Genomic DNA, 21,991 nt, shown 5'->3' on the forward strand with positions numbered 1-21,991 from the left:
GCGACCCCGTTACTGCTCCAGTGGTAACTAGGGCTGTGTTTTCTTGTAAATTCATATCTGGATGCAATGTAAGGCATTTAAAATGCAGGAATTAAAATAAATATTTTCAAAAGAGATAAACAATAGCTTTTTAATTACGAATAATTGGATAATTGTTATAAAAACAATTTTACAGTTAACCGGAAATGGCCTAATGGGAGGGTAGATAACTCTCGCGGTTAGATATCCGATTTCAGTGGAAATTACAGCTACAGGTGTAAACGTCGGCTGCTAATACCAAATGCAGACACGCACAGGTAAACGATAGGCTTCTGTGTATACACCACGACACATTAGACTATCGTCAAATTAGTTACACTATAAGACTGGGAAATTTAAATGCTAACAACGTTATTGTTTCTTTTAGGATTGACTGATGATGAAAAAATAAAAATGAGGTTCCTGAAGAAATATTAGAATCGATTTAAATTTAACAGTTTCAGTTTACATTTATTTAGACAGCACAGACTCAGGTGAGAATAATTTTTGTGAATTTTTGTTTTAATTAAAATAGCAAATTTTTTTAAAAATAATTCTTTTCGAAAAATAAGTACACACATACGGTATAGGCCCTACTGATAAAAATATAAAAATTAATTTTATACGTACAGTAACTAGGCAACAGCAGTAGGCGTATAAATTTTACATTCTTTCAAATTCCTTTTATTTTCAACAGTGGTCCACAAAACTATAAGCTTACAAGTCTAATTAAACATATATTATTACGGGAAATTTTATCTGCTGCATATGTTTTCAAAACTTGCAGCAAATTTTTAAGACAAAGGTTAATAATTTGGACTTGCATGAACACTCTTTTAAAATATCAAACTGGCATGGAATCGATACTAAAACTAATTATCACCTCATCAATTATTTAAAAAATGTTTATACCCAATTGTGTGCTCTTTAAATAGTCAATGTAGTGTCTGTCAGAGACCTTTTCTAAGATGAATAAAATACAAAATTTTATAAATACAGATTGTTTGATTTTAGAGAACAAGGAAAATGTGAACCACATGCATACATAGGCGTACGAGCTGGGGGGGGCTGGGGGGGGCGGCTGCCCCCCAATTTTGGGCACCAAATGCTGGGAAAATTTGGGCACACAATTGTACTTTGTAAAAGTTGTATAAAAAAAATATTGTTCTTGAATGTGTCCAATTTAACAGCGAATTTATTATTATTATGTAACATACTAAGAACCTAACTACATTTTTGGGCACCAACCACCACCGCCCCCCCCCCCCAGTCAAAAATTTCCCCGTACGCCTATGCATGCATACCCATCAGCTACATAAGTATGTACATTTAGATGTGTGCGGACTGAAATTTGGAAATAATGGCAATTTTCTGTGATATGTTTAATTATTACACTGCACAGTCACAGTGCAGTATAGGCTAATAACTGTTGTCATACTTTTATTAGGAAGTAAGCTTATTCAATAGACCAGTACAAGATGTCAAAATTGCATAGTTATGAAGTAAAGCTGTTAATAATATGATTATTTGTCTTCTAGTTAATATACGGCATATTCATATAGCCAGTCAGGGGTGAATCAAGACACTATTTTGCAAGTCCCAGAAAAGAGAAAATCAATTGCTGGTTTAATTGAGGTTGATGATTTGCCTTCCTTTGAAGTCTTTTTTTGCACATTGAGTTCTAGATTCTTGCAAATCCTCAACTTGAAGACAAAAACATTAACATGTATCTGGACTTAATTCCCCCAGGTTTTTGTTTGAAAATTAAATATTTGAACTGTAGATACCGTACTGTATTCAATCTCTGCATTTAATGAGGTTGTGAAATTTCACTACATATGGGAAAACCAAACTGAAATTTGATTGTGTTCCCGAACCAAACATGAATGGAATTCTTCAATCATGTCACAATTCTCCCTCTAAATCAACATATCATAGGGATACTGTTGGTGTAGTATTACCATGGTTACAGTGTAATATCCCTTATCAACTGGTTGACAGTCTAACTCAACATAACTTGACACAATCATTTCATTCATTCAACCCTTTCAGGTCAAATTGTTATACTAGAAAAAAAAAAGCACTATGCATTGATCAATCTCTCAGTCGACTGCTAAATAAAAAAAATATTTCCTTAATGGGTCATTCACATGAATCATAAAATATTATTTGTGACAAAAATCATTTCTCATCTTATTCTTATTTGATGTCTTATGTTTCAAGGTTATGCACCAAATGGTGTTTAAGGATGGATGGACCCCGGTAAAAGTTTAAAAGGGCTAATTAGTAATATATGTTAATAAAATGATCTAACTCTCAGTTAAACATATAAGTAAAATTCAAATATTAAAGGAAAAACACTAAAAATTAAATTTTTGGCTAGTACTTTCATTATTATCAAACGAATTGTCAGGCTATTTTAATAATAACGATGAAAGTACAATGTACTAGCCAAAAATTTAATTTTTAGTGTTTTTTCTCTAATATTTGAATGTATATATTATATTTATCTTGATTATGGACAAATCAAGGCTGGTAGAATTTATATTGTAAGAGGCTTAGATGATATAGGTTAGATGAGTTTATCAGGAATCAAACTATTTACATCCAGAATATATTTGGTTTGAGTGAGAGAGAAACGGGACTAAATGACCACCCGACACTAGGTCATTTCGAAACTAACACATGGTTCAATTCTACTTCAATAATTCGCTTGCAGTGCAGTAGGAGGAAACCAGAGGATACGGAGAAGACCCATGAGGTTGGACAGACGACACAACTTTTTGACATGTACAAGTGGGGAATCAAAATCCTGCCACTTCCCTCAATGACAGACCTTATGATTTCATGCGCACGCATTAAATCACTAGACCACCCTAAACCCCATTTGGTTTGAATCCCAGCATGGGCTTTGAATAACCGTCTAACATTTACAATATAGATCCGGTTGGGCAAATAATTGATGTAATGACTAGCAACATAAGTATTTGGATCTCACATCCTTGAGATGGTTGCACTCAATCAAAATGTGCTTAACTGTCAAACAGTGTTTACATTCTGGTTGAGGCTCTTACTTTGACAGTGTCAAAAATATCATAGACATTGGCCGGAGGCCCCGTAGATCTTGAGGCTGTAAGACTTAAGCCTGCCAAGCCTATATATAAATCTGGCACTACCACCATACAGGAAAAATGACACATTATAGTTAAAAAAGAGTAATGTGTTGAGATTGGATCTCTAGAGTTTTGAAGTAATTCATCATCTTATTCTACTTTATTGAAGTTTCACTGTTTTAGTTCACATAAAAATATAAGGAAGAGGTAATTATTCGTAACCACAGTATTTAGGGTTAGGGCAAATTTTAATTGGGCTTCTCTGTATAATAAACGTAATGAAAACTAGAACTGCGAAGCAGTAATGATGGGTTTCACCGGTGCCACGTTACCCTAAACATAAGTCACTTCCGGTACCAATGAAACCATTAAACAGGTTTCCAGATAAGCATTGCACACATCAAATAAATTGGACGCCGAATCAACCAAATCAAGCAATATCAATTCATTTTATACATCTGTTACATTTAAGTGTACAGTACTTCCGGTGATAATGAAAATGTTCAATTAGTTTTATGAAATCAGAAATGGCATAAGGCATCACATGGTGAAAATTTTATGTAAATCAAATAATAATTGCCACTTTTATAGACCAAAAACCTTGAAAATTGACTTGTAGAAAACCGTCTATTTCTCTGCAACCGTACAAGTTAGAAACTATTTTCTGGTATCTGTATGGTCGTATGGGTTCAATCTATTTGTTGATTGGAATCAAATATCATAATTTTAAAAACATTACAAATCAGACTCATTTGAAGAAAATATCTGTTTTGAAGGCTAAAAATACAGTTTTTGCCAAAATGACGTTACTTCCGGTGATAATGAAAATCTTAAATTCCTTGTATGAAATCGTAAATGGCATTAGGTATCACACAGTGAAAATTTTATGAAAATCGAATAATAATTGACACTTTTATGGACCAAAAACCTTGAAAAGTGACCTGTTGAAAATCGCCTATTTCTCCTCAACTGAACAAGTTAGAAACCATTTTATGATATCTATATGATCCCATGGGTTCATTCTATTAGTTGATTGGAATCAAATATCCAAATTTTAAACAAATAACAAATACGACTCATCTGAATAAATTATTTGTTTCGAAAGCTATAAATATAGTTTTTGCCCAAATTACGTCATTTCCGATGATATTGAAAATATTAATTTAGTTGACCTTGTCACAATTGACATTACGCATTAAATGGCATTACTTTTATGATAATCCAATAATAATTGACTCTTTTACAAGCAAAATAGCATAAAAAGTGACACTTGCAAAATTGATAATTTCTCGGCAACTGCTCATATTACAAACTAATTTTGAGATAGATTGTCTTCGTATGAATTAATGCTACAAGTTTATGAAAGTCACAAAGAAATATTTTAAAATATGAAACGCCTGAATGGGTTGTAAATAGTTCAATTTTACACCATTTTTCACCTTTAAATCGAAATGGCGCAAAAATGAAATCGAAATTAAAAAAACTGCTTCCGACTGTTTTTGCGCCTTTACATGGCGCAACTTCTTGCTTTTTACTTATTTTAAAAAAATAATATTTGCTTTCGAAAAGACGTTCCTAACCGCCAAAATTATAGTTTTGGTCAAAATTACGTCATTTCCGCTGCTGACAGAAATCTTTATCGGTAATAAAAAAGTTGAGACTTTGCACCATTGAGCATATGAACTTTGTTTTATACAAATCGAGCAATAAATAATTAACCTAGAACCCATAAACTGAATTAGGCAAGGTGAATTATCGATACAAAATTTTTTCATATTTTTGCTCAAATCACATGACCCTTTAATTATAGGTAAAGCACCATAAAAAAATATTCATAAATAAAAAAGTTTTTTTTCAAAATTTGGCGCCTAATATCTTCGAAGATTAATCGAAAATCAAAAATCTAAACAATCGTAGCTATTTGCCGTGTCACAGGCTATGTCAAAATGTATCAATGTTAAAATCCGACAATTATTGTTAATATTACGGCAATATTTCAAAAAACGACAACTTCGGTGATTTTGAACATTTCGCATTGTCACAGAAAGTTCGAAATAGCTTTAATCTCTAAGTCACACGCACTTTCCCTGTAAAACCGAAGACATCGAGTTGATCCGACAAATAGTTTCTGAGATATGCTCAAGTGGAAAAAAAAAAATAATAATAAGAAGAAGAATAATAATCTTAACAAAAACAATAGTGTTTCACACTGGCTATGCAGTGTGAAACCCTAATGAAATAGAATGGGGTTTAATGAAGATGGGCATATGCCTTACAGTGTGCTATACGGGAAATTTTGCCCTGACAGCGGCGTTACAGCCTACTCAGCTGCCAAGCGATCTTTTATGTGCACGTCAATGTGTGCACGGGACCTCAGTTTTTATCCCATCAAAACGACAAGACAGCGCTCCTTGTCAGGCCCTCAATAATAAACAAAACACAATTAGGGTTAGCTCAGTTTAGTTTAATACCAGTAATTGTCTTTCTTTAAAATTCTTTGTCAGTCCTCCACAGTCCACGTGTATTACCTAATTCATAAAAAAAAGTATTTACAACGTAATCTTTATTGGTAAACATTGTGATTCTGAATAGCCTCGTTCTAAATTTGAATCAAGTCTAATCCTCAAAGTCAATATATTTTTCTGGTGTTATAGTAAATTAAAAGTGAACACTATGGTCGTATTGGTCAAACATTATCCAGTACCATTTATGATTGTTATAGTCTGGAGGCTCAGCGCGGGGGGGTGTCCACCGAATGGGCACAAAACCAGACCCAACTTTTCTAGAGTAAAATTTTGCGTAGAATACGATGCTGAGTGGTAATCAGTCCGCCGTTGGGGCGTTTTCGAGATATTCGGGGTCAAAGGTCAAATGGGTTCATTTGCACTGAAAGTGCGCAGTCTTTCATGTATCATGAATATAAGCTGAAAATGATCGAAAGTAATCACACTTTCAATAAAAATGTAAACTTGCTAAATTCACCTTTGTTCTTTGTGACCACAGAGGTCAAAAGGTCAGATTTTCCATTTTAGCACTAGGAAGATTTAAAATAATAGATGTCAGCGTAAAATATAAAAACTAAAGCGAAACCTGTTCTAATTAATAATAGTATCATTTAAAATTTATCTTTAGGTGGTCTTAGCACTGAACTTTTACTTTGGAACGTCGAAAATGATCTTGCATAACAGAACCAAAACGCTTCGGGACCTGTTTCAAAAATACGTAAAAACTGTTAAATCAAAATCTCCCCGAATTAGTTTTACAATGAATGCTATACATAATGATACTAGTTGTCTGAAAAAAAACAATTGAATAGTTTCATAGCTGGACTCCAGCCTGCAGGCCGCGTCGCAAAGCCTACCAAAATTTTCCCCGCTAACATTCACCAATACGACATATACATCCTGTGAACTACTATGTACAAGACATATACATCCTGTGAACTACTATGTACAATGCATCCGTCGGTTTTATCTGCGTCCATGTTCGGGCAAAATTCATTAAAACTCATAACAAATTTGCAAACTTTTAATCTCGTCGTCAGATACTTGTTTTCCCGTCACAGATTAACGTCAGTTTTCCTAGACTGGGATTCTCAGAAATCCACGCGGCCTGCAGGCTGGAGTCCAACACTGAAACTATTCAATTGTTTTTCAGATAACTAGTATCTTTATGTATAATAATCGCTGTGAAAATAAATCGGAGAGATTTCGATTTGATAGTTTTTATGTATTTTTGAAACAGGTTTTAAAGTGTGTTGGTTCTGTTAAGCAAGATCATTTTCGACGTTCCAAAGTAAGAGTTCGGTGCTAAGACACCCGAAAGAAAAATTTTAAATGTTTCTATTTTTAATTAGAACAGGTTTGGCTTTAGATTTTAGATTTTACGTTGACATTTTATTGCTTTAAATCTTCCTAGTGCAAAAATGGTAAATTTCACCTTTTGACCTCCAGCAAGTTTACATTTTTATTGAAAGTGTGATTACTTTCGATCATTTTCAGGTTCTTTTCATAATACAAGAATGACTGCGCATTCACTTTCAGTGCAAATGAACTCATTTGACCTTTGACCCTGAATATCTCGAAAACGCCCTAACGGCGGACTGATTACCACTCGGCATCGTATTTTACGCAAAATTTTACTCTAGAAAAGTTGGGTCTGGTTTTGTGCCCATTTGGTGGACACCCCCCCGCTCTGAGCCTCCGGTCTATTAATAACATTTATGGTTGTGTACATGATAAATGAGCCTACACCACATTTCTGGATTCATTAGAAAAAAATTATCGAGCTACTTCCTATAACCTGTGCAGTACTTTTGGAAATAAAAACAGGTCATGCCACCCATTTTTCAAGGATGCAGAATATCTGAGAACCAGAATATTTTTCGGGTGTTAGACTATAACTTATAGAAAGTCACAAGTGAACACTATGGCTGTGTGTTTGTGACAGTACCGTATTTGTCAAACACTGACTATAGAGCTAATATAAACAACAGTTAACTGTTGACTAACAAACAATCTTATAATGATGCCATTATTATAGTACAGGACACTACGACTGTCACCTGGGTAACCATATACTACCTATGGTAGCTGTAAATATTTACACCTGGTCAGTTCGGTTTTGGTGATTATTTCTCATCAGTTTAGACGGTTTTGTTTTTACTCAAAATTCAGGCCATTATATCAATGCTATTTATATATATATAAAGGTAAAATTATTGCTATTTCATTTAGCCGATTTATTTGTTTTACTCAAAATTGAAAACTTGTGGCCATTATAATGTCATATAATATTTAATACGTGTACATAAAGGTAAGATTATTGCTATTTTATTTAAAATAGTTAAATTTCGGGTTAAATAAACAAAAATGAATTTTAAGTTTCACATATTATCTTGAGAGTCATAAAATATGCAACCATAACAGAATAAGCAGAGAAAAATGTTAAAAAAACATTTGTGTAAATTGTTTTATATTGGACTTAATTTGTTTTCTTTTGGTGGGAGAGTTGGGGTATTTGGATCAGGAGAGATTGATAAAAAATAATTTCTTTATGAAGCTGATTAACAAGTCATCGTACTTTTATTTTAAATGGAAGGACCTTTTCCAATCTGGTTAAAACACAGATCCTATTTCATTTCTTTTTTTATATAGTTCAAAATTCTGTTTTACTTGTCTTCACTACACTAGGATCTGGAAGAGTTGTTAAATAACCCGCATTCTGGTTGATGTGAGGGATTAGCCAATCAAATGGTCTTTTGCTTTGAGTTCTTATCATGTGGTGTGTGGAACTGTGGGTAGACATTTACAGTGATAGAACACAAAACTAAGCAAAAGATGTATATCTGAATAGCCTGTTCGAACATTGATAGCGATTGGTTAATCTAATAACTGACGTTATAGGGTTAAAAGTCTCTCGTATGATCCCTGCTCTGACGCAACCTCCTCCTACAACCGGTCAGATCTTTATGTAGTGGAGGCCATCGAAAGTATAAAAAAACGAAACGAAATATAGATCTGTATTTTAATCAGATTGGACTTATTTCATACATTCTGAAATAGTAATAAATTTTTATAAATTGAATTTTTTGTCTTTTCAGAATACTTATCCCCTGATGAGTTCCACTAGATCAGAGACAGGAAGCGAGGAAGTCAGTCTATATGGCTCCGAGCCTGATAATGATGAAATAGAGGAACCTAAACTTGTAGTGCGAATAAATTCTAATAATAAGGTCCATGAATTATGCCGTATATATTATCCAGTATTGGAACTCATAGAAGCAAACCGAAACATCTTAGATATTGTGCCGGAATTCCCCACGGACAACAGTGTTGGAGAACCGGAACAGACCGTTCCAAAAGACAATAATCATTATCAAACTTCTTTAGCTGTCGTTATTTTCTTGTATGAAGAGGGAATGCTGGGATGTGAAAGAATTCAAGGAGCGCGAGGACAGTTTGAAAATCCCCCCTGGTCATTTCATCATTCAGAAGAAATGAAAAGGAAAACGATCCACCCTTATCCGTACAATTCCCAAGAATTTTATTATACCAGTGACGATTTACCTCTGTGGGCCGTGCGACAAGTGCATTATGGTAACGAACATTTAAGGATTATGTTGTTCGTGAGTGACGTCAACTGGTACGATATGTTGGGATTTTATAAGGTGATTCTGGGATTGGAACCCGAGGTTCAGCACCAGGAGTTCTGTTTGTATACCCTGAGTTCCCCTCAAGTACGTTATGATGTACAGTTTGCTCTAAAACGAATAACTGGTACAATCAAACCAAAACATTTAAACAGAGTTCAGCTTGTTTTTAGCGTTTCCGACATCGGTCAGATGGTGCCATTGTTTCCACATGCTTGCCAGCCAGTATCAGATAAAGAATGGACAACAGTTGACCATGATGGGAATAAAGTAGTTCTCAATATCAAATCTTATCCCACTCCTGACACCAGTAAACAGACTCCATTTATACGGAACGGACCCAGGACAAAAACCTTGAATCAGAATGGATTCTCAATTTAAATTTTATTTATACCTCATTTTAGTAGCATAGTCCTACAATTGATATATTTATATTAATACTACCAATTAATATCTGTATTCTACAGTGAATGATCTTATTGTATTCTACAGTCAATGATCTTATTCTACAGTCAATGATCTTATTGTATTCTACAGTCAATGATCATATTGTATTCTACAGTCAATGCTCTTATTGTATTCTACAGTCAATGATCTCATTGTATTCTACATTCAATGATCTTATTACTGTCATATTGAAAGTTTTATTCTTCATTCTTACGTAATTCTTAAGATCTCAAATGAAATATGTGCATGTAACATTCTTACAATAGCTAATTACCAGTAAATTGTCTTATTAGTATTATTTTATTCTTTTTTGTTACATAAATAAGAAGAGAGGCTAGTCCCCTTTCGGGTCTTACTACCTTTAATTTAAAGATCTCAAATGAAATTTGAGCATGTAGCATTGTTAGAATATGTAATTACATGTACACATGAGTGATTCAGTGATCTTCCGCCATTTGCCCTAGTGGTGCCATTATAATCAGCCATAAACTATAACCTATGAACTTGATTAATGTATCAATTTTGACTGCACTGCCGTATGACATTTGATAGATCTGTCTCAAATCCAGGATTTTTCATTCCAGTAATATTTTATTATTTATTATTTCATATGTTATTTTTGTTAAATTTATGTTTTATTATTATTTATATTCTAGTTATTTCATTTTCTACATCGTTTATATTATAATGTTTATTATATTTAGTTGTTATTAAAGATACATTATGTAAGAGCTAAATCTGCCTAATGCAGGTCTTTTTTTCTGGCATTAAATGGTTATTATTTTGCCATTTATTCACATAGCCAGCCCATAATCGACTCTCTAGACTATGGGATGGCTTAGATACATGTATGGAGTGAATTAGACAATACAGACGACATTCACAGAGACTGCCGATTGAACATCAAGACTTTGTTTATTATCGTGACAATGGTACTTCACAATCAAAACTAGTTAGACTCTTTCTTGCCAAAATATCAAATATTTACAACTTCGCTCGGTATAAAGTAATTTTACTGAAATACTTAATATATATTCATTTTGACTTGATACAGGCTCAAGGTCCCAAGACTTATTCCCACCTCTGAATTATTTGTCAATTTAAATCAACATTGATGTGATGGATTTACCGGGAAAAGATGGGCTTCTGATATCCAATATATGAGACCAAATAAACATTTTGCCATTGGTACACGAATCATGTAAGATAATGCATTTCAGTGCCATTTGTAACAAGGTACTCAAGAACGATGACGATATATTCTGAAGAGCTTGCACAATAAAAACTGTCGTTGTAGACTGGAATAACCAGACGCTATAGATTGCCATTCGATTGAGACTTCTGGTATATTTCGCAGAACATAACTGATTTGAAATTAGAGTAAAAACGGAAACAATTGATGTAAATCAGTTTACATTCTCATATTACATTATTATATGCATTGCGACCCATTTGAGTCAATTTCTAGGTCCCAAATATTAGCAATTTAGCTCCTTTAAGTCGGCTAGCTTATAGAGTAAGTTTATCTTCATCTGTAGTTTTTCTAGTCAAAGTAAAATAAATGTATTTACATCCACTGTCTTTCTAGTTTACTTTTCTACATCAACCGAACTAATGAAGACTGACATGCCGTACAGTGTGCTCATTCTGCACATAGAGATCCATCTACATGTACTTCATCCCTCGAGAATAGATCTCTGTCCTCAATCGCAAAAATTGGTATGCTGTCATACACAGAAAGACTAAATAGACTAAATGGAAGCAGAATAAATACTCAACAAAATTCTCGAAGTTTACTTAGTGTTTTCGACTTCGATTTAGGACTTAAAATGTCGGTCAACTAGCTTAGTGTCTGTTCTCAATCGTAACTAACTGTAGACCACACTGATCAGCAGTGAATTTTCGCTAGGCCGCTACAATCACTGATAAGGATGACATCGATGCGACTTTATGGGCCAGAAATATTAACTTTTTTTCTGCGACAAATTAAATTCTAAAACATTTTTTATTATGTATTGGAAAAATAAATAAAGGCGTTTGACGTATTTGTAGGTAAAAATTATTTCCTATTTAGTGTAAATGGGTTTTAAAATGACTAAAAGGCAGCATTCCGCCCGAGGCAGTAACGTCTTATGTAAACAATGCCATTCAGCCAATGATTGACGCCGCATGCTGTGACGGCACATGTTAAGGTAGTCATCTTTGACAGAGATATTACTAGACTTGTAATTCTCTGTGTTTAGTATGAGAGTGTGCTAGGAGAGACCGTAGCCTATTCTTATTTTGAATTCTGACTGTGAAGGATTTTTTTTACATGCATGCCAATATGTACATGGTACCTTTGTATTATGTACCATCTAAATGACGAGACAGTTGTCCTAGTTAGGCCCTCCATCCTGCAACAGGAGAAACCATGCTGGAAAATTCTGATGAGCTTTACCTGCCAACACTGGGATTGAACAGGTTTAGCGAGCCGACGGTTTAGAGCTAATGAAGTCGGACATACGCCATGCAGTGTTAGCAGGGACATTTTGCCCTGACAGTGACATTTCAGTGACCTACTCTTTGAATTCCAACTGCCAAGGGTTGTTTCACATGCACGCCAATGCGTACACAGGACCTTGATTTTCCGACCCATCCGAACAACTATACAGCTGTCCTGCACTACTAACATTGGGCATGTCCAGAGGAACTGTCTCCGTGAGTCTGAGACTTCCAGGGTAGCTAGTCAGCATCTTACTCACTGTGTGACTGCATCTCTACGATTTACCAAGAACAGTTGTGTGTGGTTAAGGTACAAGACTAACATATGGTTACTTTGTTCTATGCTAGGAAGGAGAATTTTGCCTTGGCAGCCGCATATCCTCTTGACAGACCTCTTATGATACAATGTGCATGCACTAACCTATCGGCCAGCCACCCCTAACCTCCAATTTAAAGCAGTACAATAAACATAAATTTAATTTTCAGGACGTTTATTAATTTTGATATTTTACAATATATGTCGTTCAGAGAGAGAAATCTAATCTAATAACCTGTAAACATATATATACATACATACTCTATTATCATATTATACATGTAAACACTGTAGTCCACTAAGTGAAATTTTTCTCACGATAATCACCAAAACTTATTCTGGAATGTGTTTTTTAAACATATTCCAGACAAAATGTCCGGCACAAATCAATAACAATTTATTAACTTTATTAATATGAATAAAAACCAAGATTAGGGGATTTGTGTTTCAATTTGAGCTTAATTATTACTTGAAAATAGATCTAACAAGAGAAATGTTACCACACACGCACATTAAATGGATTAAATATGAAACAATTAATAGCTAAATGTCATGATTGTATCACATTAATATTCAGGGGTGGACTGGGCAGCAGGTATTAATATTCAGGGGTGGACTGGGCAGCAGGTTTCCTTGGGCCCCCTATCCCAGTGTAGAATATGTGACATGATGAGAAAATGAAACTAGCTTGATTAGCTTTTTCTACACCTCATGTATTGATCATTTTTTTCCTCGGTTCTGTTCATTTGAATTTTCCTTTTTCAAATCTGAACTGATGGGCCCCTTACTCCTCTGGATGCGAAGATAAATTTGATTTATTTGGAATTTTTGAATTTTTTTAAAATCGAGGCCCCCTTCTGGGTCTTCGAACTGCATCTGAATCCCAGTCCACCCCTATTTAGATTTACAATACATAACACACATATATAATATACATAATTTATTACAATCACAGCCATAGAGTAACTTTAATTACCTATATAATGACTATATAAAGGGGACAGCCTCACAATATCACTTACATGTTAGTCTGATGAGTTCACATAAGAACGAATCTAGTAGCTTCATGAGAGAAATCTGGGACGGCTACATGCCCTTTATAGATTTCCAAGGTTACCTATATATAGATATAAAAACATACTTTTATCATATATTCACCATCTTCACATCAAGGTATTACAAACATCATCTGATAATTCTTGATACCTTGACTATGGTTGGTGAAGATGATTTTTATCCTACATATATCAATACAACAAATAAACACAACCTTTAAAGTCTCTGAACCTCATTTGAAGGATTGAGGCATCCCTTGTAAACTACTACATCCCTTGTAAATTACCACATCAGTTGCAAATTACCACATCACTTGCAAACTACCACATCCCTTGTAAACTAACACATCCCTTGCAAATTACAACATCAACCCAAAAATAGTTCAAATTCAATTCAGTATTTACAAAGATATGATGAATTAAAAATATGGCAATATTCAGCATCCTCTACAGATGATATAAATGGGATATAGTCAAAAACCAGCATCATGTGTAATCTTCGCTTCAATCTTTTGATGGGCCTCTTTTAAAACCGATTGAATCCAAGCCGGGAGTTTAGATACCTTTGATATTTGAATTTAGTTTTCTTAATTAAATGTAAAATTATCAATTCAAGTAAATTTAAGCGTGGATTAAGCCATGGAATATATGACATCTTCCGAAAAATACCAATGACGATCAGAGACTTTAATGATATACATCTGGCAGGTTCTCCAAAATATACATAAAATTATTAATTGCGATTATAAATTGTTCGAGCATATACAAATACTTGGCAATTACTATATTCTAATGAAGAAACAGCATGGTGTTGTACTCTAGAGATACGAATTCAAATTAACATAAAAATTTTAATTGCTGTTACTATATTCTAATGAATAAACGGCTAGAGATTTAAATTCAAACTTTTATCCTATTTACATATTAAAATGCGGTCACAAATTGTTTGTTCATAAATACGATATCTTCAAATTTGTTTTTCTCACATACACAATTTTGCTCCGAGGCCTCATTCATGAAAATTTAAACTAAAACATTTTTAATATTTCTGTCATTTCATTGGTCAAGAGCTAAAATTTGTTTAGCGATTTTAAACCTAAACCAATGAAATGACTGCACCCTTAAAATATTTCATGAATAAGGTCCTTGGACTTGGTGTCCAGAAGTTTCTTTTATACTCTGTTGAATATTTACTCAAATTTCAACTGGTTTTTATTAAGATTTTCTCAGAAATTAATACACAAAATATTGAATACCCTTCTCTTCCTTTTGACATATTTATCATAACTGATCAAAATAACAGCATAGCAAGGGTTACAAAATTTGAGTAAAATTCACAAAACTTTCCTGGCTTCAAGATCTCGGGCCTGTTTCACTAAATAGCATAAATATAAAAATCATACTTTTTGATTACTTACAAAGCTTAGTAAAACAGACCCGAGACCTAATAGAATTTAATATTCAAAGAGCTAAATTAAATTAGGTTTCATTTTAATTCTATTAAATTTAATCTTTCTTCAATCTTTGACTAGTCATTCTGTAGATGATACTATCTCGGCCTGGATCAATAAACCACATTCCATAAATGATGATGTATACAGCTATCGCTAAAATCACCATAGTCCATAATACAATATTAAACATGGCTGGGAAATTCTCGTCGTAATCATCAGCTAAGTTTAGCTTTAGACCTCCCGTCTGAAAATACATCAAAGCAAAATAGATGTAAGAGGGTAAAACCTCGAACTCAATATTGAAAATATTCCATAATGTTCAAAATTAAAAACATGAATTAGAAATCAATATTGGTCCATTTCAATCAATATTGACGTTATCTTATCCAGTTTATACTATGAAAACAACCTCTACACACACAAACTAGGTAATTTGAGGTCTTATATATGGTACAATTTAATTTCAATAATTTGTTTGCACATAGGGGTCTTTAGCAGTCAGAGGAAACCAAAGGACCTGGAAAAAACCAACGAGGTTCAACAGGCAATCCTACTCCTTGCCACGTTCAATGTGGTAATTGAAACCACACCACTTGACACAATGACAGGCCTTATGATCAAACGCACACTTGTTAAACCATTCAGGCCCCCCCCCATCCCCTACAAATGGTGTATAAGCTGCAACAATAAATCCCTAATATAGACACTAGGAGCTGGATTGGCTCCTATACAGTCATGTACTTACAAACTGAAATGATAGGGGGTTTAACGTCCTGTTTTTCTGTAATGAAGACAGGCATATGTCACGCAGTCTGCTATGAGGGGAATTTTTCCTGTACAGCAGCATTTCTGCCTACTTTTCATTGAATAGTGTCTGACAAGGGATCTTTTACACGCATGGCACTGTTTTCAGTCCCATCCAAATGATGAGATGCTGTTCCGTTCTGTCCCACTGACAGTGTGAAACCAGTCCCAATACTTACATTAAGCGCTTGAGTGGATTCTACAAATATAGTCTTATACTTACACTAGGTGCTTCGGTGGATGCTAATAAACTTCTAACTTTACGTATCTGACCTTTCTGAGGGGTCAAGGTCAATACTTCTACTACAACATTATCTTTGTATAATTTCTTAAATTCATCTGTGGCCTGAAAATACATTTTATATATCAAGAAATCGTTTATGAACGCAGAGAGAGAGAGAGAGAGAGAGAGAGATGACCTATAACATCCACTTGAGACAAAACTGGGTCATTTTGGTTAAATTTTCTTTCAATAATTCGCTTCCACCTAGGGTTCTTTAGTAGTGGGAGTAAACCAGAGGCCCCCACAAAAAATCTACAACCTGGTCACGAACAAGTGGGGAAACAATTGGTTCTACCAATTCTATTATAATTGACATGAAAACTGACATGCTTGTTCCTTGTACAATTGTGCATTGATTGACAGACTTAACTGGGCATAACTGGACTTGAATGAATGCATGGACTTGAATGAATGCATGGACTTAAATGAATGCATGGACTTGAATGGGGTTTAACGCTACTTTTCTACATCAACTGGGCATAAAAATGAATCAGAGGTCAATGCACGACTACCATGACCTCTCTTTTTAAATTTGACTTCTTAAAGGCTGGATGCGTCACTTGCATTTTTCATTAAAATATCAAATTTCTCCCGGCTTAATACTTGCTAAATATGTACTCAGATTTATTATTTTTAAATGTTTAATTAATCACAAAGCTACTTAATCTCCAGGCTTGGATTCATTTGGATTTAAACTAAGCCCATTAGGTTTCTCCTATACCATTAAAAGGTGGCACGAAATGTAACCTTTTTTTTGACTGATGTTCCTGTTTGATTCATCATTCACAATATTGTAGTTTGCAGGGGAATCCTATAGCGCTAAACACAGTTTATGTTTTCAGTTTAAGACATAAATATCAGCTATTAAATCTACTTACATGATGAATAAAATCAGTGACCATTTTATTTGCATCGTTTGTTTTATCGGAACTTGCTCCATGTTTCTCTGCTACTTTATGTAAACCTGTGATTGTGAAACTCAGTAGATCTGGACTTTTAGACTTGGTTGCCTTGTCATTACTTTTTAACTGTAAATATATGCATTGCTTAGAAAACAGACAGAGAGAGAGCGAGAGAAAAAGGGATTAATGTCATTTTAGCACAAGTCATTTTGAGAATAACTCAAAGATGGGTTTTAACATCCAATCAACATAAACTAGATAATTTCGAGACTAGCATATGGTTCAATTTTATTTCAATAACTTGTGCATAAGGTTATTAGCAGGAGAAAACAAGAGGATCAAGAGAAATCCCACAATGTGGGACAGGCGACCCTACTCCCTGTCACATACATGCTGGAAATTGAAATCACGCCACTTGATTCAATGACAGACCTTATGACCTAAGGCGTACATGTTAGACCATTCAGCCCCACAAAATCCACAGAACAAAAAGAAAGGGTTCAATATCATTTTATAAACAACAAGCATGGATCATTTTGAGACTAACACATGACCAACTTTCTTTACTATGGTCTGACAACACCAAACTTGGTCATTTTGAGACTAAAATATGATTCATTTATATTAGGCTGTCAAAATAATACTTGATCATTTTGGGACTGACATGTGGTTTATTTAATTTACTTTGATCTGTCAACATAATATGTGGATCATTTTGAGACTAACATATGATAGATATTAGATAATACGGTGTAATGTGAGCATTACAATTTCAAGTGACCAGTTTCGTCTGCCAGTGTTCATATTCCAACAGCTAAGGAATCTTTTACAAGCATTATCAATTTGTAACAAGACTTCCAAATACAGGTCTTACTATCAAACAAGAGAGAAGACAGTTTAACATCGAGTACTCAAAACAATTAGGTTATTTCTGGACTAACACAGTTAATCTTTATTTCAATAGCCTACTTGTTTGACAGACTTTTTATTTCTTTAAAGAAACTTGAAAATCCAGAGAAAATTCATGTGGTTGGGAATGCTAGTGGGAAGAATATGGAAGCCAAAATGAGAACTGTACTCACAGTATTAAGAACATCATCTATCATCTGAAGTTCTCCCATCAACATGGAATCGGCACCGATGCTGGAATTCAGTGATCCTGGGTTGATCTTCTGTATAATGGAATCAGAATCTAGTAGACGATCTTTCATCATACGTAACGAATTCGGTAATTTACGTAGAAATTGATTCTCTGTTTGTAGATCAAATAACTGAAAAACATAAAATAATGTTGATTGATTAATCAAATAGATTTATCCCTTAAAGATGCATTATGTAACATTTAGATAAAGAGCTGATTGTTCAAGCTTTAATAGTTTAAAAATAGATAATGCAAAAGGAAAACTTTGAATATTTCAGTCAAATTATTTATTTTGAGAAAAGTTATGAATATTTGGAGAATAGTGTAGTCTCCATTTTCATTGCAATCTGATGTTTTTTGTGTGGCCTTTAACACAATCATTGCAAATGTTTTGTGTATTATACTCACGTTAGTATCGGTAAACATGTCTAATGATAGAGGATCTTGATCTAAAAATGTCCTCTGTAAATTATTCCTCACATCCTCCATACTAATACCCAAAAAATCCTGAAATAAACAATTATTCAATAAATCAATAGCCTGCTCAACAAAAGTTCACAGCTTTAAAAAGGAGTTATCTCCCCTTAAATGCGATTTCATGAAAATTCGTGTTTGCTCCTAAAAATTGCTTCTGTTTTGCTGTATCCAGTTTCAACTCTCGATTGACGAAAGTTCACAACAGAGATTTTATTTTAAAGAGAGTTATCTCCCCTTAACTACAAATTCATGATTATTTTGCAGCCATTTCTTTTCTTTTATTTGCTTCTGTTTTACCATATTCAATTTCCGAGATTCTTACTGTTTCATTACCACACTGAAAATTTTGATGAGAAAATATAGATAAATATTTCAAATAACTTAAAAATTCTTTTACGGCAATTTGAACAACCAGATGCTGTTCCTTGCCAGACCCTCTGTCCTGCACTACAGACAAGTGGAAGTGTAAATTTGTATAATATTGTGCTTTATATAGATCAACTTACATCTAATACAGGAAAACTGGCTACATTATTTAATTTTACAGGTGAACTATGTTTATTATCTGTTACCAGAGTAATGAGAACATTAGCTTTAGGTTTTTTAAATATAGATGTATGAGAAATACCCTTCCATTCATTTCCCTGAAAACAGAAAAACAGGATAAATTTAGAAACAGTAGACAAAAATACATCATTCTAAAGAAAATTTTAGAATTCCAATACTGTGGTAATTCATATTTGATTTTATCGGGATTATATACATATAATTGTGATCTAAAGCGGATGTGTTAGACCACTCAACCAACCAACACCTCTAACTTTATACAAAAGTATATTTTTAAGTGAAGTCAGTTTGGGAAGCAACATAGTCATATTTTATCGCTGAGTCTCTCCTCATGTGAGATACATTTTTAATTTCTACATTCAATGATCATAAGACTAGCATAATAAACCTACTGTCTGTGTATTAAGAAACTTACTGTCTGTGTATTAAGAAACTTACTGACTGTGTATTGAGACCAGTATAATACACTTACTACTTGTGTATTAAGAACAGTATATAAACCTACTGTCTGTGTATTAAGAAACTTTCTGACTGTGTATTGAGACCAGTATAATACACTTACTACTTGTGTATTAAGAACAGTATATAAACCTACTGTCGGTGTATTGAGAAACCTACTGGCTGTGTATTGAGACCAGTATAATACACTTACTATCTGTGTATTAAGAACAGTATATAAACTTACTGTCTGTGTATTAAGACCAAGTGTGGAAGCTATAACATCAGGAACATCACTAGCTGGTAATTTACCATCTTGCTGATGGAATGAAATATATTTTGGTGCATGAGTGACGACTAACTGCTGGCACAAACATCCAGACAGAGCTGAAATAAAACAAAAAATAGCAATGTACATGTAGGGGATACTCACGATAAATTATTGATAATACAAGGTGCTAATCATAATATTTCATCATTCTTAATTTCTAAACCAGGCTATAAATAAAATGTCTAGTTTGCCACAACACAATGTGATGTGAGATTAATAAAAACGGGGTTTAAAAGTCCACTAAACATTAGAAAAAGAGGAAACCAGTAAGTCTGGAGTAAATCCACAAGGATAGACATGCGATCCCATTCCTTGGTTACAAGCCTTAGAGAAACCCCATGATCTGCTTAGATATGCCTGTAGGCCTTATACATGTACATTTAATCTACAGCAAGCATGGCAGATCATTCAATCACCAAACAATGTGCTGCAACATTGTGTTTTAAGAGCTAGAACATCATTTATGAAATGTTTTATGAAATCATGACATGACATTTAACTGATGAAAAAGCAACATTTCTTCTGATAGGCCTCTCATCGGCCAATTAGGCTACTGAATAGTGAAACCGATAATCGGACCATCACTAAAAATAAATTTAAAATGATCGCCTTCAAATTATAGTCTCATGATTTCGTTTCGTTTAAAGAATTCCGTTCGTAATATGCACCATGCCAGATTTCAACTTTCGCCAATGTAGGTCATTTCCTGTTTCACTGTGTTTTGTTGGTTGTAGGCAAAGATTTTTGTGAAATCTCTTAAAATAGACAGCAAAAAATATTTTTGGGAACATAGATGGATATGATATGTAAGTTTAATGTGTTAGCAGTACAGATAACTGAAATTTGTGAATTTTGCTGTCCGCTGAAAGAAGTAAACTAGTTATCAACTTTTGCGACATGTTTTTGACTGTTCGGATGTTATATGTTACGTCCTCAGAATATCAAAGAGTAACATCTAACTTGTTGGATTAAGAAATAGATACTGAACAGTTTAGTACGTAAAGAAATTGAATTGGTATGGATTTATTGGGTATTAATATAAAAATAAACGCAAAAGTACAATGTGATTCTAGGCCTAATAGTTAGTAATGTAATGTAAGTAATATCTTAATTAATTTCATAAATTAATTTTCAATTACATGTATATCTGACAAATGCCATGTCATGTATATTATTAAGAAATCCAATTTAATTAGATCTAAAATATAACCCTCTTTTTTTCTTTTTAATCACCCACACAACGTCCTTTCCTTTTTATTTTGAATGTCATTTCCAGTTGTTGATAACGATTTGACCAGTCATGAATCAAAACTATTTATTTATTCAGCCAGAATGATGGAAATCCATCGAGTTTGAGAGGCGAATCTTTAATGAATTGTAATAATTCATACGTTACCACGAATAATAATAATAACAGGCAATATTCCGGCATAACTGGATGTATAAAACAGAACCAAGTTGTGTTAAACTTACCCAATATCCCAACAAACACTTGCAACATTTTTACCGATTTTTCGTCGGTCGCCATCTTGAATAGACCATCGATCATGTGACTCTGATGGTGACAGCTCGTGCTATAGTCTTGATTATCACACAGTACATTCGTGCAAGAATAGTCGAATTTACCAAATAACCGTAGATCTATAGGCCTAGTTGGTTACTATTATTATTAACTTCAGTAAAGAAAGCAAAAAATAATTTTAGAAATAATAAATAAAGGCTAATTTTACTCATTTGACAGATAAAAAGATTGTTACTTTGATTTCCTCAAAACATAGAAAAATATAACAATTGGTGAGAAAGACATTTTGATGATTTTGCTATATTTTCCTTTTTGCGCTATTTAGTATTTCTTTAACTGTGTGCAGCGCATAATGTGTTAATTATTCATGAAATTCCGACTTTCAAGAGACGACTTGTCTTCTGTAAAACGTATTATAAAATATGACAGGAAAATTATCGTGAATAGTTGAAAGTACATTTGATTATAAATATGGCATAAAGACCTAA

At 33.7% G+C, this 21,991-nt stretch overlaps 2 protein-coding genes across 2 annotated transcripts; one reads left to right on the forward strand and one right to left on the reverse strand.

Moving 5' to 3' along the window:
• The first annotated feature begins 206 nt into the window (after positions 1-206).
• On the forward strand, positions 207-11,300 carry LOC126808718 (protein FAM124A). Its single transcript, XM_050533651.2, has 3 exons — positions 207-296; positions 407-512; positions 8,734-11,300. The coding sequence occupies exon 3, from the start codon at positions 8,749-8,751 to the stop codon at positions 9,661-9,663; it is 915 nt and encodes a 304-aa protein (XP_050389608.1). The 5' UTR covers positions 207-296; positions 407-512; positions 8,734-8,748; the 3' UTR covers positions 9,664-11,300.
• A 1,387-nt stretch (positions 11,301-12,687) lies between these two features.
• On the reverse strand, positions 12,688-19,619 carry LOC126811922 (renin receptor; the record flags this gene model as incomplete). Its single annotated transcript, XM_056098334.1, has 7 exons — positions 12,688-15,282; positions 16,066-16,188; positions 17,004-17,153; positions 18,110-18,298; positions 18,577-18,675; positions 19,152-19,289; positions 19,605-19,619. Coding segments are annotated over 7 exons (906 nt in total), but the record flags the coding sequence as incomplete, so codon positions are not given.
• Between the last annotated feature and the right edge of the window lie 2,372 nt (positions 19,620-21,991).

This window comes from Patella vulgata, chromosome 1 (genome assembly GCF_932274485.2).
Source record: "Patella vulgata chromosome 1, xgPatVulg1.2, whole genome shotgun sequence".
NCBI lineage: Eukaryota > Metazoa > Mollusca > Gastropoda > Patellidae > Patella > Patella vulgata.